Source organism: Cyprinus carpio, chromosome B23 (genome assembly GCF_018340385.1).
Source record: "Cyprinus carpio isolate SPL01 chromosome B23, ASM1834038v1, whole genome shotgun sequence".
NCBI lineage: Eukaryota > Metazoa > Chordata > Actinopteri > Cypriniformes > Cyprinidae > Cyprinus > Cyprinus carpio.
Window position 1 is genome coordinate 16144147 of NC_056619.1, and position 25142 is coordinate 16169288.

Sequence of the window (25142 nt, forward strand, 5' to 3'; positions counted from 1 at the left end):
TAATACTGTTTAATATGTAATAATCATCAAAGCCAAATTTTGCTTTACTAGTGCTAATTTTAGACATCCACCTATTGAATTGTTTTTTTAAATAGTTAGCCCGATTCCATCTGGGACTGATGATTCATGAAAAACATTTGGCAAACATCTCTACCAATGCTCAACATGAAGTAAAACAGACGGACAAAATCCCAGTGTGCTTTAACAAAAACTAAAAGAGAACATTATGAAAGTGTTGAAAAAAACTGCTATGAGGCATAAAGCCAAATTTCATAATGGCTTCATAATTTAAGTTTTTTTTCCAAATTACCCAGTATGTGTTGTCTCGAAGCGTCTTTCTTTTATAGTTACTCAGCGCATTGAGTCATTGTTTTATTAACACATAAACAGTCTTCTGCTTTGACTGAAAACAGTGGTCATTAAATTTTGATTTTGTGGTTATTATTTTATAGCTCAACTCGGCCCTTTACTCAAAACTAATGGAGCAAAATGCTCACTTCCCACAGGGAGGGGATCTTGTTTCAGACATCATTGTCAGATATGACTGAAACCTCCGGAGGATGTCTACAGCTGTCAAAAGATAAATGCAAGCATGCAGTTATCACATACGGATTCACAGCAGCAGGGTACGAACCTGGATAGGTGTGCTTTCTGCGCACAGTCAACATCACTTGCCCGTTGCGGGCAGCATTGGTCATGAGCTCTAGAACTTGTTTGTGAGATTTGCCTTTGACGGGAACACCATCAATACAGATGAGCTCATCTCCAGCCCGCAGACGCCCGTCCTTCTCTGCGGCACCCAGAGGAACAATGGCACCAATGTACACCTAAAGAGAGATGACATGGTTAAAGGTCACATCAGTTTCCATTGTGTCAATATAGTGACATATCAAAGCATGTCAACACTCACTGGCTGATCTGGTCCTTCTCCACCCAGCACTCTGAACCCAAATCCAGTCTCCTGGTTCCTCCTGATAAACACGTCCAGTTCTTTAGTGTTGGCAGCTGGAAAACCCCACCCCGCCCCGGTAAAATTAACTGTCAGATATAAATATTTTGGTGTAAATGGCAAAACTGTTTCACATGTCCAATACTAGCTCTCTAGACTCACGTTTGCTGTCTAGCATGGCTTTAGATTTGAGGTAGAGCTCAGATGGGTCCAGTTTTGGGGAGTTGGAGCGGATGGCATGAGGAGGGAAGGGGAGGGACTGGGGCCCAGGCTCAGCCGGACTGGGAGTTTCAGTACTGACAGAACTGGAGGCAATGTCCTGCTTCTGGGAACTGGGAATAGCTGGAGTGATCTAAACGAACAGACGGACACACACAGCAACAAACATTACCAAATATTCATCAACATTACAGCACTTCAGTGAATAACACTTTCCCAAGTACTATGCCAAACATGGGCATCTCTTAATATGAAAGGGATGGTTCACCCAAAAATAAGCGAATGTTAACAACTATTAAGTTTTATTTCCCATTGACTTCCATTGTATTTTTAGTCCATTCAATGAAAGTCAATGGGAACCAAAACTGTTCAGTTTAAAATATCTCCTTTTATGTAAGTCATACAGGTTTGAAATGACATGAGGATGAATAAATTCTGAAAGAATTAACGATGTCAAATTGTGTCTTTTTTGACTATTTATTGAAAACATTACATATTGATTAAAAGATTTGCTTAATCATGTACTAATTGAGCAGAAATGTCATTATTTTTAATGCAGTCACTCAAAGCGTGTCATTATGACTCACATTGTTTATATCCGTGTTGAATACAATGCTATACAAGCTGCTCTGAGAGATAATCAACATTAAAGCCCGTATGAGAAACACTAGTGAGAGAAGCCCAATAGGAAGCGCTCCTGAGAGGCCTGTTGACTCAGCAGTGAGGTTCGCTGCAGAAGCTCGTGTTTGCCTTGAAGTGATTCACCACATCCTGCTTTTAAAATAACATTATAGCGTTTGGCACTTGCTCCGTGAATAATGTACGACTGCAAGTAACGCGCTTTGCTGAAGAGCCCAGAATGAGACCGATAAATAATTCATCCTGTTTCATCTTCATTTCATCAAAATTCCCTAGTGTGTCTAAATTAAATAGCAAAAATTGAGTAATTAAAAGACATTTAGCTGAACTTACAGGTTTCAGAGACTTCACGGGAGATGTCTGACCTGCAGGCACAAACAGATATAAAGAGGGAAATGAGAATGAGCAAGAACAGTTGAAGAGGTACGTTCCAAGACTACATAATTAGACAAAAGTCATTTATTGCAGGAGAAAGGCAATTCATCAGTTCATTTAGTAAATTTAAAACCTTTAAAAGTGAAGTGTGCCAGTTTTGCATCAACGACACCAAATGAAATGAGTATATCAAACAGGCTTATAGAACACGCTGCCTAGTCTGTCATTGGTCAGATAAACAGATAGCCCCGCCCCAAACTCATGGCATTGGCTGAGCCAAAGTTGGGACAAAACAAACAAAATGTTTAAAATGACAAAAAAACAACATTGCACAAGCTGGAGAAAGTATTTTAGCATTAACTGTTTTTCTGCACACTTAACTTTTAATACCAATAAGAGCTTTGCAAAATATTAATCAAGTCTCAATGTGAAAAACATAACCCAATCTACTGTTCCAAAGTTTGGGGTCAGTATGTTTTTGTTCTTGACAGAAACTAATAATTCTTTTATAGCAAGGATGCATCAAATTGATCAAAAGTGACAAATAAAGACATTCATAATGTTACAAAGGATTTTAATTTTAAATAAATGCTGTAAACCTGAACTTTCGATTCATTAAAGTATCCTGAAAAAGGTATCAGTTTCCACACATAAATTAAGATGCACCATTGTTTTCAGCACTGATAATAATAGGAATTATTCATGCAGATTAGAATGATTTCTGAAGAATAAAATGCATTATTAATATTAAAACAGTTATTTTAAATTGTAATAATATTTCACAAAAAAGTACTGTATTTTTGATCAAATAAATAAAGCCTTGGTGAGCATAAGAGACTTATTTTAAAAACATAAAAAAAAAAAAACCTTACATGCCCCAAAGATTTGCAGAGGAACAAAAACCAAACAACAACAAAAAAATTTTTTTTTTAAATCTAAAATATTTCAATCCTGAAGCTGATTTTCAATCTAGTAATATATATTATTAATACAGTGGAAAACCTTTTAAAAAAATCAACACTAACCACTAAGGGGCAGTGTACTCCACAATGCATTTACTTATACTGGAGAAATAAATGAGAAGACATAGTACATACACATAAGAGCATGATGATCTGTTGCAGGCATGTTGATGTACAATATGTGTGTGTGCATGATGAAGCCTGCATGTTAACTCTGAATACTAACAAGGCCTAGCTGTCTCTATATAAAACAATAACTATGTAGAACATCCACATCTGTGGTACGTTGCTCTTTCTGCAGATTTTGAGCATATAATCGTGTTTGTATAAGTCAGAGAAGAAGAGCTTGCTTATGAATTCACTTGACATTTTGTAGCCACAATCCGCTGTCTGCGCTGTGACAGCTGAAACATGGAAGTCAGAAAGTGAACACGGAACCTGATATTTTCACTTGGGCTCCAGACAAACCACAGACTACATGCAATATAGATCTGTGTGTATAGCCGCTATGCGCCCGCTGCTGTGTATGCAAATAGAGGATTTCGTTCAATTAAAACATTGTCGTTTTCCTCTACAAGTTCAGGAGAAGGTAGAACTGTGTAGCAACTGTCTCATGCATATGAACCTTTGATAAAGTGTCCACAAACTGCAGCAGCACAAACTGAAGTTGTAGAGACTTTGTACTCAAATGAAGAGGAGTAATTAAGAATGACATCACTTTATTTTGATTACTTTACAAATGAACTTTAATCACCCCAGTAACCTGCTTTACTGAGATTGTGCAATCCATTTTCGGTGTAAGCGTGAATGTTTTTTTCCTTCAGGTGTTAATGGTATTATAGTGATATACGATGATCAGTCTCACTAAAATGCGAGGATCTTTTTTTTGTTCTATCTCTTTGAGCTCTCACCCTCCTTGCTATGTCTCTCGCTTTATTCTTCTTCACACATCTTCAGCTTACATAACACAACTTTATCTCTCAGAGTTCTTCTTTAAAGGGATAGTTCACCAAAAATGAAAACTCTTTCATCATCATATACTCAGACTAATGTCATTCCAAATCTGTATGACTGACTTTCTTTCTTGTGTGGAATGCAAAAATTTCCAAACTAAATGGAGACCAAACGACATTTGACTTTCTTTGACCCCTTTGACTTTGAATGTATGGAAAAAACAGTCATTTTCCAATGAAGAATGCAAGTCATTCAGGCTTGAAATGACATGAGGGTGAGTAAATGTTATTATTATTGTTAACAAAAACTAAAACTATGAAAATCATTTCCATTAATTGCAATAAAATAATTTAATTATATAACAAATTATATAAAAAATGTAAGATGAAAATAAGTTTGGTTTTAGTTATTTTTAGTTGGTTTTAGTTATATAAATTGGGGATAAACTTTAATAAGCTTTAACGAAAATTAGAAATATTGCCTTTGCAAATAACTGAAATAAAATTTAAGCACTAAAATGATTCAAATGTGACCCCCAACCACAAAACCAGTCATAAGTTGCATGGGTTTATCTGTAGAAATAATGAAAATTATCTATCTTTCTTTTATGCCAAAAAGCATTAGGATATTAAGTAAAGATCATGTTCCATGAAGATATGTTGTAAATTCCCTACTGTAAATATATGAAAACTTCATTTCTGATTAGTACTATGCATGGCTAAGGACTTCATTTGAACAATGTTAAAGGCGATTTTCTCAATATTTTGATTTTCTGCACCCTCAGATTCCAGATTTTCAAATAGTTATATCTCGGTCAAATATTGTCCTATCCTAACAAACCATACATCAATGGAAAAATGCTTAAATCTCAATTTCAAAAACTTGACCCTTATATTTGTGGTCCAGGGTCACAAATGGAAATAAAAATAAACTAAACCTAAATATAAATATTTAAAAATCTGCTATAATGTATGTTGAATATTAGTTTTTAAGTATTTCTATTCAGCATTATTTTTATTTCAGTTTAGTTTTAGTCATTTCAACTTATTATATTCCTGTTAGTTTCCCAAGCAACATTTCTAATTTTCATTTAAGCTTATCAAAGTGTATGCATTATTTATATAACAAAACCGAAACAAAAATTAAAATTTAAACTTGAAAAATGTAAAAATAAAAGCTAATTCAGTACATAAACAATCACAACTCGAGGGACTTTCACAAGCCTGCCCCCCTCTCCCTCTCACATCTTTAAAAATAAATAAATAATACTAAAAGGTGATTTCAGTCTCTCTCCATCACTCACCTCCTCTGAGCACCAGGACGTTGACCTCGCTGCCCATGGGCAGGTCTTTGAGGATATCCACCACCTGCGCATGGGTGAGGGTTTGCACGTTCTGCCTGTTAATTTCCTTTATCACGTCTCCCTTCAGCAGACCTCGGCACCACTGCGCATCCAGAATCATCTTCACCTTCTGGCCCAGCGGACAGTCTGCGATTGCAAAGCCGAATCCACTCGGCCCCTTTACCAAAGGCACGCTGACCAGCTCGGGCTGCAGCAGGGTGGTCTCTCCCGCCTCTGGGTAGCGTCCATTGGGCATTGCTGCAGCTGGATGTCTGCCATCGGTGGTCATGTAATGGAGGTCCTGCATGGAGGGGGCCCCGTCTAAATGAATGGGCTGCCCGTCCATTCCGGGCATAGCAGTTATGTCGCCCGTGCCCTCTTCGCTGGAGTTGGTGTCCTCTGGCAGCGGGTATCCACGGCACAGGACCATATCCACATACTGATTCACAGGAATGGACTGGAACATCTGGACCACATCTGCATGGGTCTTACCCAGCACGCATGTACCATTTATGTCCACTATAACATCACCTAAACGAGAGACAAAGAATAAGTATGAATGAAGCAGCTGTTCCAAACCCTACCTAGACAGCATGTTTAGGAAAAGTTATGATGCCTTGCAAAATATCTTGTTTTGGCCATCATCACATGATGTTCCCAAATAACAAATTTAATTTATTTGGTACTGACAAATTGTTCAGTCTGATTAAAGTCCACTACTTACCTCAATATTTGTAAGTAATATACATTTTGTGTTTTAACTTTAGCTTCAAGTGAAGCATTTTAACATTAGATTCAATGGTAATCATTAGTCAAGTTTCTCATGCACTCACAGCTTGTTTCAAACAGTTGGATACCTTGTTATGACCAAAATGGCCAAAGGCAGCGTTGAATTTATCCTTCACACATATGGCATTCCCAGAATGCAATGTGACAAGCTCAGTGAAAATTACATTTAAGTTTTACATAGTTTGTTATTTTTACATTTTTTTAATAATTAAATATTTTAAATATTAAGTTAGTACTTTTATATTGTTATTTTTCTATTATTGATATTTATTTTTAATAGTTTTGTATCACAAAAACAACACTGCTTTTGCACTTAATAGAATATTAATTTTTAGCATTTGAAGCGTTTCCTACAGTCTGCATTTCTCATGCCGTTTCAAACAGTAAAATAGCTATTTCTGGACAAAATATAAGGCAAAACTGTATGTATCTATAAATCACTTCCATAATACATTCGCATTAACTATTTTTTTTTACCAGCACTGAAAAGTACCAACAAAAAAGTTCATAGTTCTAATTAAAACACAATTATATCCGATATCTGTGTGTTATGCAATTTGTTTTAGTTCAGCAACATTTGAATCGTGCATTTTTGAAGACTTCTGTTAGTGTGGGATGTGAGTGACCTTTATAATTGTTGTCTATATAAAGCCTTAAATCAGTCTCTAATAAGATTCAATTTTAGTAAGCATAGTGTCTTTGAAGCTATCTGACTGTGTATAAAGACAACAGGCAGCAAGGCAAACACACTCAGTTCTGGAACATGGCCACTTTGTTAATTTGAGCACAAATACAAATCCTGCCAGTGTGTTTGAACTGTTCATTTCGATTCCAGCAATGAGAGCTGTCTTGGCTTCTTCAGTTCTGTTCATGGGGGAGTGTGTATGAGTATGATATGCAGTGATAAAGAGGCAGTGCCCACGTAACCATTACTCCAGCTAAAGTCAATGATCCGCTCAGTTGGTGCAGTCTATCTAATGGGAAGTGTGTCTATTGATCAGTGGAGAGGACGTTGGGGGATTCCTGCATCCTTTTCTACTCCTGACCAATCAATGGCATCCTTCCAGGTTTTCTTCACTTCTCGAAAATCACTGTTCTGCCCAAGACATCCAGCTGCTTAAACAGTAATATTGGCACGGAGCATACAACCTGTCAAAACGCTTCAAGCATCAATGTTTCATTCAGATGATCAAGTAATTGGGCCAGGTCTACTGCTAGCCATGAGATTTTAGTGTGAGTTTAGATATTCTGTTAACAAAACAAGTAAAATACTTCTCACTGACCTCCAGGTAAATATATTCCACATAAAACGACAAGCACTGACTGAAATAATCAGTTCCAATAAATAAATAAATAAATAAATACTTTCAATCAGCAAGGATGCATTCAATTAATCAAAAGTGACAGTAAAGACATTTATAATATCACAAAAAGATTTCCATTTCAAACAAATGCTGTTCTTCTTCTTTCTTGAAAAAATAAACATATCTCAGTTTCCACAAAAATATTAAATGGCACAAATGTAAGTGAGCTATTCTTGGCCAGAATAATCATAAATGAGGACCAAATTTTAAGCTGCAACAAGTCAATAAGTCTTCAACACAAATACCAAATGAACAAAAGCAAATAGTGAGAATCCACAATTACGATTAATTTTTTGCCAGGTCAAAAAGAGGCTCATAAACAGCCCTCTTTGGCTTTTTTCATAGCTTGTTGACCAAACATAAGAATTTGCATAAAGAAATAGGATGCAGATGAATCTACCCTTCAGCTTGCCTCTTTGAGCCAGCAGAAACATGTTTATTGCACCGCACTCAAATCCAGGATTAAATGTATATCTCGGTTAAACTGTTTTACAATTCTATGTACAGACCGCTGTCTCCAGGGAGTTGAAGTATACAGGCAGTTGTTTCTTCACATTGTAATGGAGGGTAGTGAGTGTTAATGTAATCGCTGCAATTATCACCAAACTAAACTCTGCAGGAAAGCCAGCTCCCCGGATGCTCACCCACTGATTCTGATTTATTTTATCACTATCTACACGATCCCGCTGTGGGCCCTTTCAGAGGATTATTTACTTGGAATCTAGTAACCCGGCAATGCTCCAAGAAATGGATGTGGCATCCAGCAATGCGCCACATATGGTACCATTTGAGACTGCAGTGAAAACACCAATGATCCAGAATGTTAATGCGCATAACGATACTTGGATCAAATTAATTACCTGACAGCCTATCAACATTCATAAAATAAGCAACAAGTTGAGTCAGAACTTAATAAATAGAAGCCGAGTGGATTTACCAGAAGCGATTTTGTTATCATGTGCAGCGGGTCCATCTCTCAGGACGTTCTTTACTTGAAGGAATTCATCTGGTCGGTCTCCACCGATGATGGTGAAACCAAACCCCTGAGGGCTCTTCTTCAGAGTTGTGCGCAAGATAGCACCATGCAGCTGAGATGGGTCCCGTGTGAATCCCCTTAAACCAGTTTCATCTACAAGAGGAAAGATAGAGAGTGTATGTGAGACTAACAATTTAAAGCTTGTTTAAAAAGCAAGACAAAGAGTATGTACTTCTAAATGAGCTGTATGTATAGAAATCTCTACAGTTTGTCAAATGAGCGAAGTTCCCTTTTAAAGTCAGCATGAAACAGAAGTTGTGATAGTCTTTTCTTCCCTACTGTGACATATATGCAGTGAAATGAGGAAAAAGTAGGGCGGGACTTAATTCGGCCCATGGGGAATTGATTGGATTGTTGTCATTTGCTATCACTGGATGGGATGTCCTGTCCTCATGTAGGTAAATATGCCATTAGCGAAAAGATTTCATTGGAAGGGAATAGGTGCAGTTACTCTGATTAAAGATTATGAGGGCATATGAATTAAAAAAATAATAATGTGCACGGATAAATTAAATATACTAAACACTACAATATTCCATAAAAAACAAGAATTTTACTTTAATCTGAACTGTTCCTGCAGTGCTTCTTACTGTACTAGTGAAACAATCACAATACAGGCTGTGAAAGAAACAGAATACAGCGGCACAGAGAGAACTAGAGGAAAGGAGGGAGGTCTTGACTCCATTAGTCATTTACATTGAATAATGCAACAGAGAGAGCAATAGAGAGAGTAAAAGATACATTACTAAATGAGTGAATGATGGTGGCATTGTTCTGTATATATCCACAAACACTTCAATTAATTATCGCAGTCCATTTATTACACTCTTCCTCAATTACTCCTAAACCATTTACCCTCACAGTAGCACATTCATAAGTGTTCTGGTTAGGAACTTCTAATTAATAACCCCTAAGAAAATGCTCGAGGCAACATTTGCCGATGTTTTCATCTGATAAAATGTCCTTGGATGGGCTGATAATCATCCCTTTTTTTCTTAAACCAATTTGTGGGGTCAGTGAGCACATGCAAATTTGTCAAGTGTATAAATTATGTTGCCATGGTGACCCCTCCAAGATGAACTACTATAAATAAACTTTAAACACTGACATAAACATGATTTTTAAGGATGCTGCAAAACGAGAAGGAATGTAAGCTACACTGATGAGCATTTTGTGGTCATTTTTATGACTGATAGCATCATGCAGTATATTACTGCTTATTCTTGGAAGGTCATTTTATCATGTCAACAATCACAGACATTTTATAGGGAGATCTGAGTTTATACTTTTAATGTAAATAATAAAATATGTATTTTCCATGTATAAATTGAGATATACATTACCATTCAAAAGTTTTTCAATATGATTTTTTTTTAAAGAAATGTTTTATGGCTTATTTTGTTCAAAAATACAGTAAAATAGTAATATTCTGAAATATTTCAATTTAAATAATTTCCCATGTGAATAATTTAAAATATCATTTATTCCTGTGATGTCAAAGCTGAATTTTTAGCATCAATTACTCCAGTCTTCAGTGTTACATGATCCTTCAGAAATCATTCAAATATGCTGATCTGCTGCTCAAGAAACATTTCTTATTGTTATTATCAATGTAGAACAACTGGAACAGTGGAACAGAAAGTTGCTAAACAAAAAGTTCAAAAGAACAGCATTTATTTGAAACTGTCACTTTTAATCAATTCAATGCATCAAAATATTAATCTCTTTTTTAAAGCAAAAAACTTACTGACCCCAAACGATTATAAAACAATAACTAACAAAAACCATTAAAATGAAGCACAATAGTTTTGTACTTAACCAATGATGATGCTTTCCAATTCTTGAGAGGAATATTGCACATTTCCAAATTCCATTCCACAATAACAGGATATTACAAAAACCCTGGAGAACTGTGGAAATGATGTGTAGAAAGTATCCATTAAATAAAAGAGGCAGTTTCATGCTGCTCAACAAGTTATGTGAAGCGTAACAGCACTGAGCACTTACATCAGATAATCACAGAGTTATGAAACAATAGAGACCGTAAGTAGCACTTTACAGTTTCACCTGTTTGATGAACAATAATAAAGCGAAAAGGATGGCTGCATTTTCAGTCTTTCTAAACTCTGCATAAGCTAAGTGTATTTTACTTTTTACAAATGGTTTGAGGGTCAGAATATATGCTTCTTCCCGTTTTCTTACTTAATTCTCTCATCATTTACTCACCTTTATGTCATTCTGAATGATTTTTGGGTGAACTAGCCCTTTAAGAGGAAGGTGTTCAACACTGACTCTGTATCAGCTCTAAACGGCAGATCATACACTAATTACAGTCATTTCTAACCCAGCCAGTGGTTTTATTTTTTTTCTTGTCTCATTTGAGAGTGCCAGCAGCATCAGATGAGGCCACATCAATCTCATTAGGAGAGCAGGGATGGATATCTCACCATGTGTGGTGGGAAATGGATTTGCATAACAGCCACATTGATGAGTTGGACTGGCCGTATGAAACGGATTATGTTGATTGTAATAACCCTGGCACACATTTGAACTGTGAGCCACAAGTGCGTGTGAATTGGTTGTTGGACACAGGTACAAACATACCCATCCTTGCATATTATTCGATTTATCCCTCCTGTTTTCACATTCAGCTGGTGTGGGAATTCTGGGAAAAGTGGGAAACATGATGTTTATGTTTACCTTATTATGCATCTTATGTATAAAGGGCCATTGTTTCTCTGATAGGGCGAGCAGATTATGAACTGTCGGAGTTTAAGTAAAGGTGTAGTATGAGTGCTGTTTACATACATATGTGTGTGTGTGTGTTTGTGTGTGGAAAATGACCTAAATGCACAAGCGGCAAGAGCTAAACATTTTTTAGAATTGCTTTAGTATATGAATAAAACAAATAAAATGCATGAATTTTGTCATTACTATCATAATTGTTGGTAGAATTGTATAGTTATGGTTATAATTTCTGATTATTCTCTGAAAACAGTGCATGACTGCATTGTATTTTTGTGCACTCGTCCCTGTCCTGTTCTCAGCTAGGCATCACCATCCACTCATTAAAGTGTCTTGGCCAGCTAACAGAGCATAGCGTGGGGGGGCTGTGTGCGCTTTCACTAATGAGACAGAACAGACGTCCACTGCCAGCCTTCCAGAGGGGATAGGAGGACAAAATCAATGCTCAGAGGACAGAGGAACACACAGGAGACAGTGACGCTCAGGGAGGCCAAACAACAAACAGCCTGGTTTAACCTTGAACAACCTAAAACCGAACTCAGTCATATGTTGGCCGGCCAAACTCTATCATTCAATGCAATCATTCAACAGGAGAAAATTGCTGAATACTGAGCCAGGTAGTGGAAGATAAAGCAGCATCAATCACTAATGGCTACTTGGACAACCAGAATCATTAGGAAGAAACCTCATCCATTAAATTCATTCGGGATGAGTTTGTGCTATATATATATATATATATATATATATATATATATATATATATATATATATATATATATATATATATATATATATAATAATAAATAATGTAAATTTAATAAAATTATCTATATATTTATCCATCCATCTATAGGACGGTCAGCATGCAGGTGTAAACTTGTGCTTTGAAACCTGAGACGTCAGCAAACACCTATTGAAAACAAGAAAAAAGCTCAGAGAAAAATAGCAAATGAAAGCGACCGAGCTACTGCTTAGTGTCACATTAGAAGACAGAGCAAGGATGTGTAATGTTAAGTCAATAGTGAAACACCAGCTACAAAGTGGAACGTGTGCATAAATATACAAAAGCTGGCGCAGGTGAGCGTAACCGAACAAGTACACGGTCACACATAAATACACACACAGATGGTAAAACACACACGCTAGCTGACAGAACTGCTGCACAGGACGAAAAGAGCTGAGCCTCTGGGATTATCAGAGATCATATTAACCACAGATGTTGATTATGTTCTTCTGATGGAAATGATCTGCCTCTGCTTAAACGAACACCTGAGCAGCTCATGCATCGCTTATTTTATAAGCTCAGTTCTCACTTAAACCATGTCTGAACCAGGTGTGGCATGATAAAGCATCAAGAAATAAATCATATCTGTTGCATGCTAATCTTGAGTTTTTGTCTCAACAAATCAGGACCTGGCAAGATATCTAACGTTTGGTTGGTTTCAATGACTGGCTCTGCATCGCTGAAATCACAGTGGTGCAAAAAAATTTTGTTCTTTCACTTTTTGAGTGAGGACAGAATAACTATGTGACAATACAAATGAAAACAGTGGCTCTTGTTACTTCCTGATTTCTGTGGCAATTATCACTTCCTGATCTCATTCTCACTGAATTGTTTCCTATCACCATTGCTGAAAAAAAAAGCCTTAGGTGTTTAGGTTGGACTGTTTTGATGGTTTTAATGGGGTTGTGCGTACATATATTTTGGTCAGGCAACTAAAAACCTAAAAAACCTTTTTGAAAATGCATCAAATTGATCAAAAGTGACAGTAAATTTACATTGTTACAAACAAAAAATCTATTTCAAACAAAAAATGTTCCTATTCATCCGAAAATACTATTAGTTTTCACAAAAATATCAAGCAACACACTGTTTTCTTCTGATGGATCATGTGACATTGAAGACTGGAGTAATGGCTGCTGATCACAGGAATGACATTTTAAAATGCTTCAGAAAGTTGTTGAAAAAAAAGAGGTAAAAACTGAGGTACTAGGAAATGGGGAATAAAGCAGAAAAAATGTAGAGATTTACTTAAGGGCGTTGGTACTGCTCCTGCGGCCGCTGCTATTGGCTGACTGGTTGGAGACGCGTCCTGGCTGAGTTTCTTCTTGGCTTCCTGCACTGGATTCTCAAACTGAGTCTTCTGGTTGATGTGGCTGAAGGAAAGAGTGAGACAGTCAGTGCAAAAGACCGGAGAGGGCAGATACAATGACACACACTTGCACAAACACTCAGAGTAGAGAACATTAGCGATGCTTATCTGTTTATGCAAACATAGTCTTTGTTATGGACAAAACCATATCAGAGGCAAAAGGTAAGGAACTGTGCGCATGCGTCTCTTCCTGTTTGTCGTCTGTTAACCAGGCAGTCACTTTTTCCTTTACCACAGACATTTGGTAAATGAGCAGAAAAATAAACAACATACTGAGACAGAAACTTGGAAAAATGACATGAACTGGTTTGACTCGGGAAGCACGCATCCCTTTCAACTGCACAACTTTGAGAAGACTAGATCAAAGACTTTAACTGAACACTGGAAAAGTATTTAAGAAGTATTTTATCAGTATTTGAAAGTAATCATTTTAGTATTTTAGTATGATTTTAAAATAAAAGTATTTGAAAGTATTACCTAAAAAGCGAAAAGGTTTTAACATATCAATAAGATCAATATCAATTTCAGTATGATTTTAAAATAAAACATCCTTAGAATAAGATAAACTATGTTTTGTTTGTTTTAAAATACACCTCACTAAATTTCGCTAGAAATTTGAAAAAAAAAAAAAAAAAGTACCATAAACATAAATATTAACTTTGGATAAATTCTCGGAAAACATATTTTGAAGTTAATGCGAACTGTTCTTACTTCCACAATGTGACATATTCAAATAAAACAGGATATTCAACAAGATATTAAAAATACAATAGGACTTTTTTTATTCATTGAGAATTGATTGGTTGGTGAAAAGAAGGCGTTACATACAAGAATAAACAAACTGAGTTTGTGAAAACAATGCTTAAAATAGCTATTTAGCTATCTGCTTACACTATCCAATAGTCTGTGTGCCCTAAATGGCATCAGAGAAAATAAAAGCTGTTACAGAAGAAGCTACTATATTTGGCATCAGAGAAAATAAAAGCTGTTATTAAGTCAAACATTTTTTCTTTTGTAAAAAACCGGCATCAGAGAAAATAAAAGCTGTTACAGAAGAAGCTACTATATTTGAAGAGATAAATAGTTTGCAATAAAACTAGGAGAGTCAAAAGGGTAAATTTCATGCTGACTTTAGAATTGCTCATTTAATAAGGATGTTTCTACTGGAAAATAAGACAAAAACCTTGATAAAGATTTTGTTGTTGTTGCACTGAATCTTTTCATGACCTTCTGAAATGATCAAATAGCACCGCAAAAACACACTTGATTAAAAGTGCCACAGAACAGGCATACTTCAAACCCATCTGTAATTGCTGCACACATACAGTCTCCTCTACAACCAGCACATTTGTTTTCTTGTTTGTTAGCTGCTGAAATGAATCAATATTACCTTGGCAAGCCTTTCCAGAGACACAAGCTTCACAGCACATGCGTTTCCTCTGTAGAGGTTCAGGCTCAGGCTCAGTTTTATCCCTCCCACCCTTACAGGTTCACATAAAGTGAAGTGAAGAAGGTAGTTTGTATTGTTTTTGTTGGTTTTATTTGTTTTTTGTGCCTGTCGTTAGTGACTGCACCTCAGGAAGGCTTTTAACAGCCACGGATCCCTCACAAAACCAGTCGGCGTGCTGCGAATTTGTAGAAGAAAGGTACTGTTTGTGCTTTTGCTGTGGGTGACTCATGCTGAGACTTATCCACCCAATCCACAGAGAGCGAGAGACTGAGTGCTCTCATCTGACTGCTGAAGTTCCTCGTTTTGATAATTCAGGCAGAGAATAATGAGGCACTGTGCCAAGCCATATTTAAATCAAAAATAAAACAATGTTTTGTTGACTTCCTTGCATAAATATCCTGGCACAGCGGGGAATGACCTTACACAAAATAAATGCCATTAAAATCAAATCCTGTATCCGCTTCCGAAAGCCCTCGAGTCTGCTGTCCTGTCAACAATTTCAATATCCCACAATGCTTTGAGAGTAGAAAATAAGCAAATCCAGCCAATATGATGATCGATAGATCACACTGATCAGTCTTCTATATCAGAAAAATAACTATATATTTTTTAAGATAATCAGGTGTTCAGAAAATTGCATATTATTATAAAATCTTACTAAAACAGCAATGGGAGTAAATTTAAAGAGAAAATTATTTCAAAACTTCACTTCATTATATTGTCATTCATTATAGATTGTAACATATAAAATGTATAATATATTATATACATAATGTAGTATTTATCTCAGTAGTGTTTAATTACAATAATATAATATAATATAATATATAGAATTTTAATTCAACTACATTAGGTGAACAAATATCTCATACTTTTTTCCTAATTTTTAATTTATTATTTTACTCTCTTATTAGCGTAGTAGTGTGAATGAAATTAGATGAATGCAGTCATATTTGGCAAAACTTTGTGTTAAAAGTAAAAGAAGCAGCCAAGTGAGCAAACGGAAAACTTAAATCTATAGCAAACCAAGATGCTGTGGACAAAAATGTGCCATCCATCATTCTTACTAGACGATAAATGATAGGAGCATACTCACTCCACATAATAAGTCCCATACTGCGGGTCCTCAATCTTCTCCCAGCCATATGGAAGCTCTGCGGAGAATCAGACAGGCATATCAGAGACAGCTAGAACAGATGCAAATCACCCATGTGCTTGACACCAGGGGGTCTGATTTTCTGACGGAGAATTTCTGAGAAGCCAAACACCAGTTAGGTCAAGAAGTCTGGCTGGATTTACACGCGTGTTTGGGCAGAGAGGAGATCAGAAGGCTGAGCGGCGAGGAAACGCAGGGGGCGCAGGTATTAGTAAGCTGTACGGAAAATGACTTGTTATCTTTCCCTGTGATGTGAGAGGTGTGGGGAGCCACCAGGCTGACACGGACATACATGCCCATTGCAGAAAGTGGTGCTGGGATAGCTTGTGCGAGATGACACTCTGATGGGCTCTCAGCATGTCTCCTGTGAGCCATTAGTCAGGCGGGCCGGAGAGAGGCAGGCTAATGTCTCACGGCTCAGCTCGGGTCTATTTACTCTTATGTGTGATTCATGAACCAACTCGGTCTTACCTCCATCATCGCATTTTTCAGGAGGCTTGGCTTTCTTTGCCAGTCGTGGGTCAAGCCAGGTCGTGGTCTTGGTATTATGGCTACACAGAGAGGGAAAGAAGCATTAGTAAACAAACACCTGAAAGCCTTTTTGAGAATGGACTGGAAGGCATCTGTAGCTTAACAGTGAAACACTCATAAAACAACAGAAATATGACTAGAGCTCACTTTAACAATGCAAAAATGACACAATCAGTCAATAAAGCTGCTCAACAATTGCTAAAGCCAGATGGCAAGATGTTTTTCCCATATTTTCAAAGCAGTGATTTTCAACCATGTGTACACTTGGCAGTACATGGCAAAAAAATATGTGTCAAATTGTCAAATGATACAAATAAATAATCATACTTAATCAAAGATTATAAAAGTGAATCACATTCATGTTAAATTTTTAACCCAATTATAGGTTTTTTGATGTTACTTATTAATAATAAAAAACTGAAATTAAAATGAAACTCCTTTTTTTCAATAATCAGGGGTCCAAAAATCTGAGACCATTTATGCATTTTATTGTGATTTATTGTATATGCATTTTATGTATTTATGCAAATGTCACTGATCACATTAAAACATAAGCAAGACTTTGCAAAAACCACTTTAGTTGTCTCGGTTGGGTAGGGGAGAGGACTCTACTCCAAAAGCAAATGTGTTTAAAATCTGAAATATTCATGACAAGGTGCAGCTCTTCCTCTGAGACTCATGCAGGCAGACACGCGTGTGGAAGCAAGGCCCGCTGGGAAGGCTCCATTTAGCCGATTGTTTGCATTGTTCAGAGAATGAAGTATTGATCCGCTTGCTCTTTCTTCCTCCGTGTGGACAGCAGAGATGCTTGGTTAAGAGCTGTGACCACAGGCACAGGTAATGGACACTGAAAGGAAGAGGCTAGCCTCGGCGTCAGCATGCAAGAGAAGAGCCGTTTTAATTCCCAGCGGTCACTCGAGCTTGATGTGTCTGCAGGAGTACCGGAGTTCTTGTTTACTGAGCCAGCCTTTAGCTGGAGAGCTGCTGTCTACATCTGGGCTCGGTTACAGTAAATCATGGGAGAAATTTGAAAAGATGGAGCCACAAATTGTTCTTTGTTATACGGCACAACTTCTGCATGGGCCATAAACTTCCCTTCTATACAGTATAAAAGTGACAGTATTCACGAATACACAGTATACATGAAAACAGTAGGTGAAAAAAACCTGGATGACATTCCGCTACCATCAAGAATCAGTCGTGTGTATCCGACAAGAACGGTGATGCGGCTGTCAATGCTAACATGGCAGATGTAGTGGGATCAGACTAGATTCACCTACACATCTGTATGCTTATAGAAATGCAGAATTTAAGAAAATATTTGCAGAAGTTTGGGGTTGGTAAAATGTATATATATATTTTTATGTTTGAAAAGTTCTTATGGTCATCAAGGCAGCATTTATTTGATTAAAAATACACTAATTTTGTGAAATATTATTGCAATTTGAAAAGTATTTTAATATATTTTAAAATATAATTTATTCCTGTGAACTTCAGTCTTCACTGTCACATGATCCTTCAGAAATCTAATTCTAATATGCTGATTTGACTCTTGCTCAAGAAATATTTCTGAACATTTCTTATATTGTGCTGCTTAATATTATTGTGGAAACTGTGCTACTTTTTTCAGGTATTTTTATGAACAGACAGTTGAAACAACAGCATTTATGTAAGTTTAAATTGAAATACATATTACTGGATGAATGTTTTATCACTCAAAAAAAATATATAAAAATAAAAACTGCCTTCACATTTTGCTGTGGTTTTTAATAACTTTCAAATAACCATAGAAATAATTTTTGAATCGTATAAGTGAACTTTTGCAAATATATTTTTGTATTGGACTTTTACTTAATTAAAAAAATAAAATAAATACATTTTATTATTTTAATAATAACAATTACCTGGTACACAAAACTGACAATCAAACAAATCAAACTGCAAATTTGCAAATTGCACTGACATCAAAAATCATCTTCCATTCAGTGGCCCATTTCTAAATGACATGCGCTTATAATTTTCTCCACATTTAGCTCCCCAGATAAACAGAGCAGTACTGAATCTGCACTGCATTCAAGGGACACAAATGAACAGATTTTACTTATTTCTGCTTATTTATCATTTGAAGATGTAAAATTAAATAACTGAAAAAACTGCTATTTAAAACATTAAAATAAATAAATAAATACATGAAGCTTTAAAAACATGCAACTAACCAATTCCTGGAACAACATTTCTGTCAAATAAACCGTCCAAAATGCCCAACCCTAAAATCTGACGGGCTGACAGGACCGTAGATCCAAGCAAATGTCCTACTTGTTAATAAGGACTTACTCTATAAAGTAGACCATGCCCGTCTCCGTATAGGCCATCTCCCAGTTCTTGGGCAGAGGCTCCTGGCTCTCATCACGTGGCTGCGTGTTCCAGTTGCGGAAGTCCATGCTGCTGCTGGACTGTGTGTAGCTGGGCACAGCTTTCCTCCACTCTGGTCCCTCCTTGTGTTCTGTGAGTGGAAAGAGCAAAAAGCCAGTGAGACTTTGAGAAAGAGGTGGAGAGAACACACAGGAATGGGGAGTAATACATACTTTAACTCTCTGTAGCACTGCAGAACAAACTTTCCAACCTTCTCAAGAGACGGAGAAAAACAGAGAGAGAGAGAAACAGAGAAAGGAGGCAGGCAACACGAGCCACTGGATTTGCATGCCAGTACTGATGTTCAAAGAGCTGCCTCTCGGGCAGGGCTAGAGCCGGACAACACTTCCGTGAAGCTGATATGTGTCACATACACAAATGAGCAAGTGAATGAGAGAGACAGTCTGCTTGCGCATCAGAACACAGGCAGAGATAGTAAATGAGGGTGAAAATGAAACACTCAAATGTTCCATCCTTCAGTTTAAAGAGCCAATTGTCTTTCTGTTTACTTTAGAGTGCACGAGTTCCTGTAGCTCGACTCTTATGATAAAATATGGTGATGCTTTAGTCACGGGGTTGATTCCCAGGAAACATCACATAATGATAAAATGAATAGGCTATATAAAATTTGTATATGTATACATAAATATTATTTTATATATAAACCACCGTCCAAAGGTTTAGGGTCAGTAAAATATTTTTTGATAGTATTAAATACTTTTATTCATCAAGGATGTATTCAATTGATCAAAAATACATTTATTAATAGAAAAAAAATTGATAGATAGGCTATATATATAAAAAGCAGCTACATTGAAGATAATTATTTTAAGTTTTTGTCTCTCTAAATCAAACAGATAGAAGCTATACTTGCATTTACAGTACATATTAAACACATAAAATAGCTAAATACATATTAAAAAATAGTTGCCAGAGGGTGTTATCAATATGACTGACAGAGGAAAGCATGCCTGTGTTTTTGTCTGTTTCTGGATATACTGGTTGTACGGAACATGTAAACAGAAGGTGAGATGATGGAAAAAGTATATGTTGTCATTAAACGGCTTGATATGCTTTCGCTGACATAGTCATGATTGAAGCCCGTTCATCGGAATGATTCGAGCCTGCCGCTGGGACGCCAGCATGTGTGGCAGATGAATCAGCACTCGTTGTTCCTTTGCCGTAACCATGGCGGCACCATTCATGACACAAGCAGAATCATAAGCTCCACCATTCAAAAGAAAATATCATAAGAAGCTTGTGCCTGTGGCCGAATGGAGAAAGAAGCTGAACTCGATGATAAACAGAAGGGAGAATGTGGTACTTGAGTGTTCACAGGAAATAGCGTAACGGGAACAGATGAACACAATGTGCTGCAGCTTGAGTGTAGAAAGTAGGATGAGATGTTGTGCTATGGTGAAACCTAATGGTGAAGGTTTGCTTCCACACGTGGCTATGGAAAAACAGCCATTCAGCCCTTACAATTAAGCCTTTCCACACAGTTATTTTAGTGAGAGACTATAAAGAGTGTACATTAAATAGTCTGAGGCCGTATCTATCACAACTGGCCTTAAGCATGTAAAGGCAAACATTATAACCTCACTGCATAAGCAAGACTAGCCATTTTAGTAATGCGAATTTAATCAATAAAACACCACCAACACACTTCTGGGTTGCAAAATCTTCTCAGTTTGCACATGGCAAATTCAGTTAGATACTGTTGCCATTTGCATCTTGTCCTTACAGTTGTGCCAGAGGGTTTACAAAGCTCTATCCAATCATAATGGAGGACAGCTGTGAGGCATCTTGTCCAACTAGAGATGAACACTGCCAACAAAGCCTCCCCCAATGCATCCAGAAACCTCTTTTGGCCCTAGTGGTGAAAAAATTGGGATTTCCTCCAGTGACCCTGAAAAACAGCTCATGTTTATTGAGGTTACATAGAGCTAGAATTTAAAACTTAAAGGCCAAATAAACTCTTTTCACATTATTAATTCTAAGTAAAAGCCAGTCTGGAGAAAACTTGTTTAAACTCTACCTATTCTGAAAGGGGGGAGTAGCAAAAGGAAGCCAGATATTGTGGGATAGGATATCATTTCTCATGGTGATCAATCATACTAACAGAAACAGAACAGTAGTGGAAACTGCAGTGGGTTAATGTGCTGTGAATACAATTTTTTTTTTTTTTTTTGGCAGTCTCTTCCCCAAGCTCACTATCACTGCATGAGAATAATCTGAAGGTGTTCACTGTTCCGTATCCCATTGATTTATGGGAAAGAAAACTTGCTGTGCAGGGAGCATCAGTAAATCCTACCTACTTTCGGCACGTTGCAGTTGAACCCCGACCGAGCTCCCCAGAAGTCTTCCGAAAAAACCCAAACTCAAGAAAAAACACTGTTCCATGAAGTGGGTTAAAATCAAGAGCCAGAAATCTTTAAAAAAGGTATGCATTTTTAAAATTGATCTTATTTATTGCAGCTATTTCTCAGGCAATATTGTGGATTTTCAGTATGCTGGAGTGATATGAGGGCTGGGCTATGCATGGCCGCTCACCGTTCCAATGAAATCACAGAATTAAATTCAAAATGTATATATTTATACACAATCACACATTACAGTTGAAAAGTTTTGGGCTTTTTAATGTTTTTGAAAGAAGTCTCTTATTCTCACCAAGGATGTATTTATTTAATTAAAATACATCCTTTTATGATGATTTTTTTTTTTTTTTTTAGTTTTTTTTTTTTTTTTTTGTTGTTTTTTTTTTTTTTTATAGAAGTTTTCTTTTCAGGAGTCATTACTCCAGTCTTCAGTGTCACATGATCCATCAGAAATCATTCTAATATGCTGATTTGGTGCTTAAGAAACATTTCTTAATATATCATAGTTGGAAACAGTTGTGTTGCTTAACATTTTTGTGAAAGTCTTGATATTTTTTTCAGGATCCTCTGTCCCCAAACTCTGAACAGTAGTTTATTACCTCAACTTAACCTAGTGTATCATGTCAGTTTAACCTGGCAATCAAACCCAGGACTTCAGTACTTTAATTGTCATGCTCTACCATTAAGTTACACTTAAGAAACACTAGTAGAGCTTAAAAGATTAAAATAAATCTATACACCTACAGTGACATCAACCCAGCCCTAGGTGGGTGGTGGCAGGAGTGTACATTAAGATGGCAGTAGGTTGGCTCAAATGTAGTCATTAATATAGAACCAAAATGAATGTAAAAGACTAATAATAAGCCTGAGGTATCTTTTTAATGAGAAGGTAGAAGACAGAGTGCAGGGGCTGGTACACAACAGTCAGATATAGGTAGCGGCACAGCAGTTACTCTGTGGTGTGCAGAGACACTTTTATGCCTCACAGCAAACAGCAGCCTCTTTAAAATGCTCATTACTTGAAGTGATACCAGCCATAAGCTCATTCATTCTGAGCTCAATATGGTCTATTTATGCCACTGGATAATCACTGAAAAAACTCTGACTGACTGTGGTTTTGGCCTACTTTAAAAGCCCAACTACTGCTCAAGTTTCTGAAACAACTTAGACAGTCTATGACTCCTGCAGCTCTTCAGTGGTTAGAATCAAATACACAAAGCATAGCTTTAGCATCAAAATTACATTCTTGGGTAAATAAAGGGAAAAATAATGATGTAAAAATAATCAAGAATGTCAAAAATGTAGTCTATACATTAAATACACTATACTGAAATACACATCACAGTAATGGTTATTTGTTCATAAGTCTGAATCAGACATAACAGAAGAATGACTCTCGATTCAGTGAGGGAATCATCTGTAAACTCAAACCCTTTAAACGATTCTGAGGTCTGATTCAAATCGCTAAAGTTCTTGAGCTTGAGTTCTGTGGGTCTTTTTATCTGATTTATCAAAAAGAATTGATTCATAAGAATCATTACTTGCAAATTAGACATCCCCGCTCATGCTGTTGTTAAATAATGAATAAAACACAGTTGGCCTCAACATTAGGGGTTGACTGATATGTTTATTTCAGGGCCAGTAGCCATTATTACAGATCAAGTAGACTGATAACCGATATCTTGAACTGATACATATATATGTGGTTTAAAAAAGAAAATTAAAATTAAGAATAACAAGGGCTCTGACAAGAACTTTCTTTAAATGCTTTTAAATTATTTTATTGGCAAATCGGTTTTGAAAATGACAGATACCCATACCCATAAAAATGCTTAATATCGGGGCCGATAATCGGCCAAGCCAATAATCGGTTGACTCCTACTGTCTGTTCATAAATTTGAACCAAAGAATGACTTACAGTTGCATGATGGAGTCAAATTTAAACTCAACAACCCCTCAGAGCGATTCACTTTGAGCATGATTCAAATGGGTACACTTCTTGAGTTTGTGAATCTTACTGACTGATTAATTAATAAGAACCATCAGTTTATAAGAGTCATTGTTTTACAATTCAGACACCACCACACAAGCTTTGGTTGTTTTTGCACATGGCAAGCACAACAGAATAGACAGATGTTAAATAACTGGGCAATTAATAAAAACACAATTAACTAACACCAAATCACAATATGAAATTGGACAAAAATTACTTATGGATCCACACAAAGTCACCAATCGCAATTAGATTTTAAATTGCTGTCAATTTTTTTGGACATCAGCTCTATGAAACCATTACATTCTAGCTTCTCAAGGGCAAGCTTTACTGACCAGCTGGTCCTGGCGCAATCAACAGAGGGTAACTAACTTCCTGCATGACAGGAAGCAGCATGTGTGGAAAGCAATACACTAGTCGCACCATCCTTTAGCATCATGGTTCTCTACAGTACTATACCCTCTTTATACAACTGACTGACTGACATCCAAGGACCCCTCTTGTAAAGCTCTTCATATTACTCTCACACAAATCTGCCCAAAACAACTTAAGCTCTATTGACAGCATCTGTGCCCTCCTGTCAATTATCACAAAAAGTAAAATTGCTCAGTTTGCAAAAATGAAGTACAAACACATTTACAGTAAAACACTTACAATGAAAGCCTAGCAGGCAAGCAGCCAATAGAGTGAATCACATGGTTGAAGAAACTTTGAAACTAGCATGCCAAACTTTAAGCTAGTCATAATTTTTAGTATTTAAACCACACTTAAAATATTCGTTTGCAAAAAGAAGTTAGCTACACATATAAAAATACAAAAAATCTTAATACATAAATATACTAATAGATAAACTTATAGATAGATAAAATAGATATTTTTAATATATAAATATTTAAAATATTAAATATATAAATATTCATATTAAAATAAATTTAAAAATAAACAAAAACTAGTATCATGCTACAGAACAACAGATAGTTAATTATTGGTAATTAGATTAACAAATTTATTTCCAGTCTTTTTAATTGGTTGAGTTGCATTTGTACAATATTGATTTTTTAAATTCTCTTCCATATAATGTATACTAGGCCAAATATGTAGAACATAATAATTCTGCACCAACATACATTACTTTCAGAACCCATATACACTCACTCAATCAATGGATGCATTCCCAGTCTCACCTGTGAGCCCATTGACCATGGGTGGCCTCTCATCCTCCTCCTCTTCCTCGGGAGCTGCACTGTCCTTTCTATCCATTTTGCTGACAGACGTGGTGCGTTTGCGCTGGACCTCTGCATCAAATTCCTCGTCAAACAGAACCTGGTCCACCAGGTCGGGCTGCACTGGGCTGGGCTCTGCAGGAGGCTTTGGAGTGCCATAGTAATTACCTATGAAAAAACAAAGATACTGTAAAAAGGAAAAACACAATTTTTTACATTTTGCACAGATTTTGGGAGAAAATGCATTTGAATTAAACAAAAATATATTACATTAGAGGAGATTTAAAAACTCAGATTCGCAAAATAAAAACTCAGAATTGCGAGGTATAAACTAACAATTGTGAATTTACATCTCATATTTTTTGACGAGATATTAACCAGTAATCCCAAGTTTATAATTTGCAATTGTGAGAAATCAGTCAGAAAATCACAATTACCAGTAATCCAAACAGAATTGCTAGATATAAACTCA

At 36.4% G+C, this 25142-nt stretch overlaps 1 protein-coding gene across 8 annotated transcripts in view; it reads right to left on the reverse strand.

The window, feature by feature from the left end:
* LOC109053994 (membrane-associated guanylate kinase, WW and PDZ domain-containing protein 3-like) overlaps positions 1-25142 on the reverse strand; it is a 142897-nt gene that overhangs the window by 12785 nt on the left and 104970 nt on the right. For all 8 annotated transcript variants that reach the window (XM_042751435.1, XM_042751432.1, XM_042751433.1 and 5 more), the window contains 11 exons: positions 24632-24838; positions 18999-19167; positions 16605-16684; positions 16074-16131; positions 13407-13531; positions 8531-8722; positions 5402-5971; positions 2141-2172; positions 1112-1301; positions 911-1005; positions 635-827 (listed from right to left, as the gene is read on the reverse strand). In XM_042751435.1, the coding sequence (XP_042607369.1) occupies positions 635-827; positions 911-1005; positions 1112-1301; positions 2141-2172; positions 5402-5971; positions 8531-8722; positions 13407-13531; positions 16074-16131; positions 16605-16684; positions 18999-19167; positions 24632-24838 (1911 nt within the window). The remainder of the gene's footprint in view (positions 1-634; positions 828-910; positions 1006-1111; positions 1302-2140; positions 2173-5401; positions 5972-8530; positions 8723-13406; positions 13532-16073; positions 16132-16604; positions 16685-18998; positions 19168-24631; positions 24839-25142) is intronic.